Consider the following 13,268-nt stretch of genomic DNA (forward strand, 5'->3'; position numbering starts at 1 on the left):
GCTGGAACAGGACCTCACATTCTATCCTTGTCCCAATTGGCTAGCAACTTAGAACTTTCCAAAAGAGGTGAAAGCAGAGGAGAACAAAGGAATAGAGGAAGTAACTTGTGGAGTGCTGAGAAAAGCAAAAACACCTCCAAATAAGGAAGAGGAACAGGCTATGACCTAATGCTTGCTTGGACCTGTTTAGGCATGCCAGAGCAGATATCTTAGGCTAAAATGTAGGAGCTAAAAACACAAAGTATATTGATTTCTTTATTATGGCCAGCAGATATTTAAGAGGATTAGCACAGATATTTGAGTAAATTTTGCTTCTCAGAGAGGTTACTATTTATTCTCAATTTGACTGGGAGGAAAGTCCCTTTGAAGAGGAACCTCTATTTCATTTTTATTACCTCTGGGAAGTGGTGAAAGTCCTGACTCTGCAGTAGGTGTCTTCGACACCACAGAGTGCCTTGCTTCTTCCAAGTGAGGGTGGAAATCCCAGGTTCCTACATGGTCTCCACAAACACTTCCATGGGAGATAGGGTGAATAGAAGAGTATAAATAGCTAAAGCATATTGTAGGCTAAAAGGATTTTACCAAAATATCTATGTACCAAGGTGATTGAAATAAACAGTATTTTCATTTATCCCAAACTTCTGGACATAAAACCTTAAACAAAGTGTTCAGAAGAAACAGCTGAACAATCATATTTAACAATCATTTGATAATAACTGGAAAACTTATGATGAATTACTCAGAAACTGAAAGAAAATTGAATGTTAATGAAAAACAGTAAATACCTTTCTTTACAAGTCAAGTAGAGTCCTTATTATTTTGGGAACATAGAAAAAGGAACTGATAAAATTATCTTCCATTTAAATTACTGAATTGAACTTTAAGTGATAGATCATTAATCTATGAATGGTATATAACTTGGATGGAATTCAAAGAATCGAGTAGCATTACTATTAAAAAAAAAAATTCATTAAAACTCCTTTAAAGATTTTCTTCATGTTACCATAAATAAGAATTTCCAGTGTTTCTGTCTGTAAAAATAAAACATTTTGCAATAAAATGGATTCTGATCTGTTTTGTTTTTATAAAAATAAATACTTATCATGGATATATGAAGTAATTCTAAAGCAATGTTTTTATTCGGGGATAATTTTACTTTAAAATTTTAACTATCACACTAACATTTTCTCTTTTATATAATGTATAATAAAAACTTATTTTGCAGTCAATGAACAAAGATTTTGTTATAGAGAAGTACAAGGCAGTCAACCAAAGATGTATACATGTGTGTATATATATATGTATATATATATGTGTGTGTGTGTGCATTAGAAATGTTCAAAACTATAAGTAAATGTTCAAAAGTATAAGTAAAGGTATAAGGCAGTCAATAAAAGATGTATAAACGTAAATATATATGGGGTGTGTGTGTGTGTATTAGAAATTTTCAAAAAGAAAAATAAGATATATATTAATGGAAGATGTAAAACAAATTACTGTTGCATTTAAATTGTATTGAATACATTTTTTAAAATGAGCTAACAGGACTATATTAAAACAGTAATATATATAATATATGATAGTTATTTATCTCCATATGTAAATAAATAGTTAGCAGTCCCCAATATAAAGGGAACTTCCCAAGCCAATCTGAAATAATCTGAGATATTACTTATTATATTTTTCATTTCTGTAATCCCATTTTTATGGCTTTTATAATTTTTATTTTTTTCATATGTTTCAAGGAAATTTGTAATTACTTATTGAATCAATCTTATGGAGGCTACTTTAAAATCATTTTCAATTCTACTATCTTGTTCACTTGGTACTGGCATCAATTGGTTGTCTTTTCTCACTTAATTGAGATTGTATTGGTTCTTGGTATCAGGGATGATTTTCAGTTGAATCTTGGCATGTTTAATAGTATGGTAAGGTCTCCATATTTAGACTTAGTGCGTAGGTTCTGGAAACCATCCCGGACCTTGTTGACACAGACTCTGGAGTCAAAGAGCTCACCACCTATCAACACTGGGCCAAGAGACAAGTTGAACTTCCCAAGTTTTTCTAGCAATGATCATCCTGCTACTGTCAGCTTGTGTGAGACAGAGGATAGATTGCTCTTCTAGGCACTGCTGGCCATGCATCTATGGGCAGATGAGGTCTAAATGGCTGGTGCAAGATGGGGATTGAATTAGGATTGAAGCTTTCTTGGTAGTGCAGCTACAAACAGATTAGAGCTCTCATTGCCGTTGGTGATGAGTCTCCCTATGAAGTCTCTGTTGGGCTTCCTTTTTCTTTTCCTTTGACCAAAGACAATGGATTTTACCTTTCCTGTATTTGTTTTTGTCTATGCCTGTTGCCAGTTCAAGGTTTTGAGCTGTAGGACTTTCCACATCCCAGTCTGGGATTTATGAGAGATAAAATAAATCCTAGGAAGCTTACTGTGGTGTTGTTCTTCAAGTCCTGAGGTATGTGGTCAGTCCACCTTCTCTTTCTTTTTCACCTTTTAGAGTCATTTTTTGATTGTCTATTGAATTCTTTCCAGGTTATTTAGTTGTATTTAGAGAAGAAGGACAGAAAAATAGTGAATATACATCATCTTGTCTGGGAACCTGAATAGATTAAACTTTTCAAGAGACTGAAAAATTATTTTTCAAAATTTCAGACTATTTTATCACTTACACATCTCTAAGAATAGTGTATGAGTTATAGTTCTTTCAAATCCTCACCAATACTGGTATGGTCAATCTTTTTTTCTTAATTTTAAATATTTGAACACTTATGTAGTAGAATCATATTGTGTTTTTAATTTGTATTGTCTAATAAATGATAAGGCTGAGTATCTTTTCAAGTACTTATTTCCCATCTAATTATATATTTGTACTGAACTGCCACAAGATAGTACAACCTATAGTACAATGGAAACGGGAATTTCAACTCTATTTTATTTATTATTTTATTTATTTTTAGAGATGGGATCTCACTATGTTATCCAGGCTTATCTCAAACTCCTGGCCTAAGACAATCCTCCCCGCCTTAGCCTCCTGAGTCGCTGGGATTACAGACATGAGCAAACACCACCGACTTGCTGCTTATTTTTAGAAGTCTTTCCTAACACCCCTACTCTATATGTCTTTCTGACAACCTGGTCCAGTTGTTTTTATCTTACCTCATCTAATTATTGTTGTAGTTCTCAGCTTACTACAGTGCTGCTTACTATAATACACTTTTCATGGACACAACCTTCTTTCCTCCAAAGGAGTATAAACCTCTTGTTAGAAGATATCATTTCTTGTATTTTTCTGAGTTCTCCTGCAATGTTTGGAGCAGTCTTTTATACACTGTAGACCTTTCTTAAGTACCCAGAAAGGGAGTCAGTGATTAAAGGGAAATAGTGAGTGTATTTGTGGGGAGTGGTGTCAATGAAATCCAGAGCTATGCAGTAGTTAAGATAGCAAAATGTATTTTATTCAGGAGCTATTGCAATAGAGAAAAACAGATGTCCATTTAACACTGGGCTTAATTTTGAATACAGTGTGGAAAAGCGGGGATCCATAGCCAAAGGATGGGTAGTGGAGTCAGTGAATATGACTCCACATCAGGAGTAAGGAGGAATTCTCACTGAACTGATCTAACAGAACACTTGCTGAAGACAGGTCAGGATGATTATATATTACCCAGAGGTTGGTGGAGGATGAGGAATTTTATTAGCTATTGAGGGTGACTGAATATCAACGGTAAGGGATTCTCTCCAACCTGACTTAGCAAGGTTCTTGCTACAACTAGGTGGTACAGACTCAACAAGGATGGACAATCTGAAGTCCAGTTGAGAAGAGAGCTTAGAGGAGTGTGACTAAAGTCTGGTCTAGGTGAGCACTTTTGTCAGCAAGAGAATGAATTGAATAAGCATTAGGGTTGCAAATTTTATTCACCCTCGCTGCCAAAAACAAAACATAAAGTAGCAGAAAGCATTGTTTATGGGCAGGATATAAACTCTGCAAGTTTAAAATCTCCAGAGACTCCCAGAAGAGTTTTACAAGTCACATGTTACACAAAGCACTGTAACTAATGAGAACAAATTACAAAGTTGGGTGAGGAAGTTATCTGCTTTCTCTGATGAAAGAGAGAGGAATCCCTTAGGATCTCCTAACCAAAACCAAACCTCTAGAGCTCAGGAATCTCAAGCGCTTATAATAATCAAACCATACCTCTAAATCCATAGAAAGGAGGTTCTAAACCACTGTAATTTAGTGGGCAGTGGGGGCTGATCACATCAGGTATGGCCTAACCTCACAACTCCTGTCACAGAACTCTAGAGCCGTAGAATATTACAGCTTGCATGAACTCAGGACCTTTTTTCTTACTTCCCATCTGGGGAAACTCAAATTCAGAAGATGCAGCAGCTTTCGCAATGTCACTAAGCTAACACCAATGTTTTTCATATTAAATCAATCTCTGTCTCTTTCGAGCGGTGAAAAAAGTATGCTTCCAGCGATATTGTGAAGATTATCTTTTGGAAGAATGTAATCGTGACAGTGAATTGGCTTTGGAGCCTGATAAAATAAACGAGGTAGGAAACTATTCTAGATGGTTTTACTCTCTTCTCCTCATAACTAATTGTCACTACAAAAAGAAAGGGTCATTGGGATAAAATTACATACCTTTTCCATATCACCATTTCTCTTTGGAAAGTGTGTGTGCATATGTGTATGTATGTGTATACACACATATATGTGTGTCATACATATGTCATATATATATCATATGTGTGTCATATGTGTGTCATATGTGTATATATATACCACCACATAAATGTATATAACATATATATGTGTGTCAGTGGATTCATAACTGAAATTAAATTTGACACAGGTGGATTTAGGGACAACTTCAGAGATAGATGAGGTAAGGTGGGACATAATATCCTCACAACACATACACACACACACACACACACACACACACACACACAATCTTGCACACATTTGGAATATACCAGAAGTAGAGATTCTGACATTTATACTCTACTGCTGATGATTCACCAAGAAAATATTTAGCACACAGTCAAGTAAGGACTAGATAAGGAAAGACCTATCTTGGAATTTGTATGGGTGATTATTTGCATTTTCAAAATGCTTATGAATTTAATGGTGACTTTAAAAACAGCACCTCTTCCAACCCCTTAGCTGCCTCCTAGTCCCTGCCTCAAATCCCAGGGCTGTGTTGGAAGAGGTAGAACACGTGTAAAATCAGACTGTTTTTTCTGGTAGTATGTTAGAAAAAGCTTGGGTTTTGTACCAAGGACATCAAGTACTAAAATAACTTATTGCTATACTAATCTGTTTTATATTTTCCCTTTGCTATATTTAATCCTTCAGTTCTAGAATCCACATAATTTCCTTTCTTACAGAGTTACTGTGAAGGGTCAAGAGTGCTTTGGAGCCTTGGTGTGTGAAGCGCACTACTGATAGGAGGAATTTTTTACAGTGGCTTAGGAATAAGTAGAAGGAACCTATTGAAGCCTAATACTTCTGGAAGGAAAAAGATGCCTCTGAAATAGCTGAAAATGTAGCAGAATGCTGATCATAGAGAAAAGTGGAACAAGCATCTATAAGTAGATTTGGAAACCAAAGATACTCATACTGAATGTGGTTACTAAAGAGGCTCACACCAAAAGACCTCACGAGGAAGCCCCGGGTTTTAATAGAAATGGTCCTCTATAATGTTCCCTTCGGTAAGAGACCAGAAAAATAATCTTCTTATTGAGAAATAACTGCTCACTAAGAAGAATAGATACAGTGAGTGAAAGGGAAACAGAATGGAGAAACAGTTGATAGGAGATAAGAAAAGATTAAGTCATGTGATTCATGTATGACTGTCAGAGAGTAAGAATCTTGTAAGGTCTAAGAAGACAAAAAACCAAAGGCGCCTTTAAAGTAGAGTCCAGAGGGTTGTGGATTATTTCAGGAGCCACTTATAATTCAGATCATTTTTCTACTGTGTCTTCTGACTCTCAGTGATAAGTTAGACTCTGCCATGAGAATGCTTAATCTTAGCTTAAACAAAACTTAATTAGAGTGGAAAGTCTGTTAACCTCCATGCTCAAAAATCAAATGCTATGCAGTGCTGAATAACAAAGGAAAACAAAAATCATTTATATACTAACCACTTTTTTGATGATTAACTCATCCATCTAACATTCGCCAGGAATTATTATCTTCTTAAAGTGTTCTATATTATTACTCTGAAAAATACAAAAATATAAGACTTATAGTCCCTTTCTTGAAGCACTAAACATTGATAAATGAAAAGAATATACAGTTCAAGTCAAAACTCTTTGCATCTAGTCTCAAATATGCCACTTCCGAGACACAATTTTATTTCTAAAATAAGTAATCACATTTGTCCTGCCCATTTCACAGCTGTCCCATGCACTTTACATTTATGCTGTGAAGAGTAAAATCAATAAACATTTGAAATAATTTGGAAAAATATAAACCTCATAAATGCTAGTTATTAAATATGTTGACATATGGGGCAGAGAAAACAGTAGCTCAATATACTACAGGGTTGAAACAATGTGTTAAATATAAGGACAAACAACATGCTATAGAAATCAGAGGAGTATGAGATTAAATCAGATGTAGCATTATTGAGAAATTTATACAATTATTAAATGCCACTTATTTTCTTTGAATGCTGAGCTTGGAATTAACAAAATAGACACAATCTCAATTGCCACCTGCACTATGCTTGTGTAGTCTGCTTATCAAACCATCCACAGATTTAATTAATTACTATTAATCCTAAAGGTCCTAGGCTTCCCTATCTTTCTTCTTTCCCTCTTCTCAGAGTAGAAATAATGACACTTTTTTTTTCTTTTTTTTTTTTACTTTCCTTTAAAATTCTAGGACCTAAATATATTCTCCAAGAAGGGTTAATGACTTTGGGTTTCTCCAACATTGCAAGTCATTGTCCAAGTTTTGTCCTAAATTACTTGGAAATCAATTCTCGATATTTACACAGTAAATATTTATAGACCATACAATGTGTGGAAGTTTATGTGTTGGACCCTGACTCTGTCTATTATCCACCTAAAAGTTTTCTCTGGGTTCAGAAGCTCATCCAAATAAAGCTCACCTAATGCATCTGAACCTCCTTTATCTGAGCATCAACTGGAGTGTTTCCTCCCATATTATATCATCTGCTCATAAAATCCTTTTAAAAATAGGCCAGAGCAAGCCTTCTTGTCATATACATAGTGATGTCATATACTAAGTCATCACTAATTAGCCGCTGAATAAAGGAAACAATGAATGGATGAAAAACGAGAAAAACACATCATCTACATATAAATAGTTTTGCTAAACTACATGAAAAAGCAGTGGTAATTGTAATTCTGATGATTTATCTTAGTCATCACAATTTTCATTATGGTATCATTCAAAAGTTGAATGTTTATTGTTGTTTCTTTCAAATTTCAGACATTCAAATGATGAGGATCAACCAGACAGTCCTGAAGGAATTCATTCTTGTTGGCTTTTCTGTGTACCCACATGTACAGACATTTCTTTTTGTGGTCTTCTTTTGTCTCTACCTTCTCACCCTTGCAGGTAATCTGACCATCATGGGCCTAACCCGGGTGGACAGGTCCCTCCACAGCCCTATGTATCTCTTCCTTTGTTCACTCTCCTTCTCTGAGACCTGCTACACACTGACCATCGTCCCAAAGATGCTGAAAGATCTACTGGCCAAGGACAGAAGCATTTCAGTTATAGGTTGTAGCTTACAGATGTGCTTCTTCTTGGGACTTGGTGGTACACAGTGTATCATCCTCACTTTGATGGGATATGACCGCTTCCTTGTCATCTGTAACCCTCTAAAATATCCACTGCTTATGACCAACATTGTATGTGGACAACTTGTGGCCTCTGCTTGGACTGCAGGCTTCTTTATCTCTCTTACAGAGACTGCACTGATATTCAGGGGCTCTTTCTGCAGACCCAACCTTGTCAAACACTTCTTCTGCCATATGCGGGCAGTTATTAGGCTGTCCTGCATAGACAGTAATCTCACAGAATTCATTGTAACACTGATCTCAGTGTCCGGCTTGCTGGGTACCTTTCTGCTCATCATCCTGACTTATGTCTTCATTATTTCTGCTGTCCTCAGGATTCCTTCAGCTGAGGGCAAGCAGAAGGCCTTCTCCACCTGTGCCTCCCATCTCACAGTGGTTATAATGCACTTTGGTTTTGCATCTATTGTTTATTTGAAGCCAGAAGCCTCAGGAGATGACACACTCATAGCAGTCCCTTATACTGTCATTACCCCCTTCCTCAGCCCCATCATATTCAGCCTGAGGAATAAGGACATGAAAAATTCTTTTAGAAGAATGATGGGAAACACAATTGCCTTGAAAAATAATCTTAAGTTGTTGCTGCTTGTTTGAAGAATGGCTCAATGTCCCCAGAATTCAATAGGGGCATTTATCCTGTGACCTCTGGAGAAACCTATACCATTTGCCTTGTTCCAGAGGTTGGGATATAAGAAGCAAGTGACTCAGACTGTGAACTAAGTCAACACAGGCATCTACTTAGCTTGTTAGAGAAGCTGTCCAACCCTTCTACTATCCAGTGTCAGAAGAAGAATGTCCCTGCAGATATAAGATTCTGATAATCAACTTCCAGGCGTCCTGCACTATTCATGAATTGAGTAAAAAGCGTGGAAGGAAAAAATAGCATATAAAACCACTGCACTGAGAGATGTTTTAAATATCTAAAGATGTCAACCATGGCTCAGGCTTGTAAAACAGCATATAAAACCATTGCACTGAGAGATGTTTAAATATCTAAAGATGTCAACCATGGCTCAGGCTTGTAATCCCACCACTTTGGGAGGTCGAAGTGGGCAGATCCCTTGAGGCCAGGAGTTTGAGACAACCCTGGCCAACATGGTAAAACCCCTTCTCTACTAAAAATACAAAATTTAGCTGGACATGGTGGGGGGTGCCTGTAACCCCAGCTACTCGGGAGGCTGAGGGAGGAGAATAGTTTGAGCCCAAGAGGCAGAGTGAGCAGAGACCGTGCCATTACAATCCAGCCTGGGTGACAAGAGCAAAATTCCATCTCAAATAATAATAACAACAATAATAATAACAACAATAAAAAATGTAAAAGTTAAGGATTTTTTTTAGGCAAATGCTATGAAGCACTGAAATGCACCTCCCATGACACAAATCATTTCTGATAAGAGATGTAAGAGTATTGATGTAATTTTGAGTTCTGTTACTTTTGGGAATGTTATGAAACAAATGAAATAATGGATAAATTTATTATGCACATTAACTGATTAAATTTATCCCTGACCATGACACTCTTTCTTTGGGATTATTTTCATGACACAGGTGCAGACAAAAATCTCTGCTACCTTCAATCTGCAGCCATTACTTAGTGGCAAGCGTTTTCTTTTACTTTGGTTCCACTCCTGACAATTGGTTATTCAATCTAGGGAAGCTAAAAGTCTCAAAAATAAATACTATTTACTCCCTTATTATGGATGCAGCGGATGTTACGTCAAGTCTAGACTCAAGATCCTGAACCTAAATTTGGATCAATTAGCCTGCTTGTGCCTGATATAGTGACTGTGGTGGGGATTGCTAGTTGCCAGAAATAAGTAAGTAAATGGAAGCTGAAAATACCCAAAGACTCATGCCCATATGGGCACTTGCTTTATGACAAGTAAAGCATTTCAGTACAGTGAGAAAATGATAGACTTTCAATATAACTGGTGCTAGGAAAATAACATATCCATATGGGAAAAACAAACTCTGAAAAAAAAATCAATTTCAGGAAATCGAAAACTAAATTTGAAAAGTGAAGCAATAAAACTTTTTAAAGGTAATTAAGAAGATATCTTCACCAACTTGGGATAGAAAATACTGTTTAAATTGTATGTAAAATTTTTGACTAAAGTGAAAAAGGCAGATTAAACCAAAATTGAGACATTTTATTCATCAAAAGACACTATTGAGAGAGTGGAAAAGAAAGCCAAGTCATATAGCTATAAAGAAATTTCAGAGTGATAAGTATGAAATTTAGGATCATAATTACTTTTAGAAGGAGGGTCTGTGATTGGGCAGGGGCGAGGGTCACATGAAAAACTCCTGGGCCAGGTGCGGTGGCTCACACCTGTAACCCCAGCACTTTGGGAGGCTGAGGCAGGCGGATCACCTGAGGTCAGGAGTTTGAGATCAGCCTGGCCAACATGGCAAAACCTAGTCTCTACTAAAAATACAAAAATCAGACAGGTGTGGTGGCGTGCGCCCATAATCCTAGCTACTAGGGAGGCTGAGGCAGAAGAATCGCTTAAACCAGGGAGGAGGAGGTTGCGGCGAGACAAGATCGCACCACTGCACCTCAGCCTGGGCAACAGAGGAAAAACTCCTGATGGTCTAGGTAGTAATTGCAAAGGGTTTTGCTCGTGAAAGATTCACTAAGCTATGTATTTGTTTAGATAATTTTCTGTGTTTACATTTTATTTTATAATGTAAGGATTAAAGCAATGCACAGAAAGAGAAAAAAGTCTGTAACATGTAACTGGCAAAGGCCCTCATTTAGTATATACAGTCATGCATCACTTAACAATGAGGATATATTCTGAGAAATGTGTCACTTTGTGATTTTGTCAATGTGTAAACATCACAGAATGTACTTACACAAACCTACAACGCACATAGACTGTATGATATAGCCTAATGTTCCTAGGCTACAAATGTGTACAGTATGTTACTGTACTGAATACTGCAGGCAATTCTAACAGTAGTGTTTATGTATCTAAACATATCTAAGGATAGAAAAGGTACAATAGAAATACGGTTTTATCCTCTTGTGAAACCATCATTGTCTTTGTGGTCTGTCATTGACCAAAACATTATTGTGTGGTATATGGCTGTATAAACAATTTCTAAAAGAAATAAAATTCTCAAAAAATAAATTAAAAGACAATAGAAAAATTTCTAAGAGATGCAAATAGATCTTTTATAAAAGAGAATATCCAAATGTTCAATAAATACCTTAAAAGGTGCTGGGTCTCACTAGTAAGCATGAAAATGAACATTAAAACCCCAATAATAATTTAAAAAATCTCGATGAGGTATTACTACATACTCACTTGAATAGCTAAATTTAAAAGGCTAGATTAGAAATACCATTTGACCCAGCCATCCCATTACTGGGGATACACCCAAAAGATTATAAGTCATGCTGCTATAAAGACACATGCACACATATGTTTATTGCAGCACTATTCATAATAGCAAAGACTTGAAATCAACCCAAATGTCCATCAGTGACAGACTGGATTAAGAAAATGTGGGACATATACACCATGGAATACTATGCAGCCATAAAAAGGAATGAGTTCGTGTCCTTTGTAGGGACATGGATGCAGCTGGAAACCATCATTCTCAGCAAACTATCGCAAGAACAGAAAACCAACACCGCATGTTCTCACTCACAGGTGGGAATTGAACAATGAGATCACTTGGATACAAGAAGGGGAATATCACACACTGGGTCCTATTGTGGGGAGGGGGTAGGGATAGCATTAGGAGATATACCTAATGTAAATGACGAGTGAATGGGTGCAGCACACCAACGTGGCACATGCATACATATGTAACAAACCTGCACATTGTGCACATGTACCTTAGAACTTAAAGTATTAAAAAAAAAAAAAAGCCAATGAGGTGCTACCACATACTCACTTGAATGGCTAAAATTAAAAGTCTAGATTAACGAGCGTCAAAAAGGAAACATGAAGCAACAGCAACAAGAACCCTTCAGTGCTTTTTTTTTTTTTCTTTTTCTTTTTTTTTCTTTTTGAGATAAGTCTTGTTCTGTCAACCAGGCTGGAGTGCAATGCTGTGATCTCGGCTCACTGCAACCTCCACCTCCCAGGTTCAAGCGATTCTTCTGCCTCAGCCTCCTGAGTAACTGGGATTACAGGTGCCTGCCACCACACTTGGCTAATTTTTGTATATTTGGTAGAGACAGGGTTTCACCATGTTGGCCAGGCTGATCTCAAACTCCTGATCTAGATGATCCACCCGCCATGGCCTCCCAAAGTGCTGGGATTACAGGCATGAGCCAACAGTGCTCTTAATAAGAGTGTATACTTGTTCAGTCATTTTAGAAAACAGTCTAGTATTATAAACTTATTTTGGAGATTCTCATACCCTGTGGTTAAACTTTTCTACTCTTATGTGCATGCCCTAAAGAATAGTCGGCACATGTGTATCATAAGACATACATAGATGTCCTTAGACACAATATTTGCAAAATGGCAAAAGCTGAAAATTACTCAGCTAATATACTACAGAATAGATAGAAAAATTATGGTATATTCATGTATGTATCAGTATGTAGTAATAAAAATGAATGAACTATAGCTATATACTTCAGCATACATGTGAAACTCTTTTTTTCCTCTTTATATCATATCTTTCTTCTATAATCTAAGATATTATTATAATTCAAGACTTTATCTCTGACCCAATTTCTCATTAGGGTTTTCTAAATTTTTATACCCAAGAAATTTCCTTAATGGGAAGAAATGAAAATATTCTCTCCTGTCAATAAGCAATGTAGTAAGACATTAATGAAGAATCAAAATAGGAGATAATTTACTTCTGTTCTGCATTAAATGTAGATTGCTTTTTGTGAAAAAATATCCATTTGTCTCTTCTATATGTATGAAAAACTCATTCTGTTCAAGACACTACACTAACCATGAGGAAAACAAAAACACACAAGACATATTTTTTTCTCTCAAAAAACTTACATTCTACTAGTGGGAAGGCTAAGAAATTATGATGTAATATGAGTTAAGGGTTATACAGATTTATGGCAGCACTCAGGAGATATAGTACCCACATAAGATCATTATAAGATTTACCCATATTGTTGGCCAACATCCCCAGAATAGACTGTTCTACCTGAATATCATTTAATACATCCTCTAAACAGGAAAAAGAAAGAGCCAGGGGGAAACCTCTTTGGGTAATAACAAATTGCAAACTCTGACTTCAGTAATCATTCCTTCAAAGAAGTCTGAATTTTATTGAATTACTCAGTAGAGAAATTTATGTTCTAGGGCATTTTGGAAACAATGGAGAAATCAGTAGGTAATTATTAGATTAAAAGCTGGATGTAGTCAGGATAGGGGACAACATAAGCTCGGCCAAAATTATTGTCACCCCAGGGTGACTA

The 13,268-nt window shown here is 36.3% G+C and overlaps 1 protein-coding gene across 1 annotated transcript; it reads left to right on the forward strand.

Annotated features, from left to right (window-relative positions):
• The first annotated feature begins 7,402 nt into the window (after nucleotides 1-7,402).
• On the forward strand, nucleotides 7,403-8,449 carry OR10X1 (olfactory receptor family 10 subfamily X member 1). Its single transcript, XM_001114739.5, has one exon. The coding sequence runs from the start codon at nucleotides 7,403-7,405 to the stop codon at nucleotides 8,447-8,449; it is 1,047 nt and encodes a 348-aa protein (XP_001114739.5).
• Nucleotides 8,450-13,268: the final 4,819 nt, after the last annotated feature.

Source organism: Macaca mulatta, chromosome 1 (assembly GCF_049350105.2).
Source record: "Macaca mulatta isolate MMU2019108-1 chromosome 1, T2T-MMU8v2.0, whole genome shotgun sequence".
Classification (NCBI taxonomy): domain Eukaryota; kingdom Metazoa; phylum Chordata; class Mammalia; order Primates; family Cercopithecidae; genus Macaca; species Macaca mulatta.

Coding starts and splice junctions, on each gene's coding strand:
- OR10X1 (XM_001114739.5), top strand. CDS start 7,403: ATGATTTATCTTAGTCATCACAATTTTCATTATGGTATCATTCAAAAG.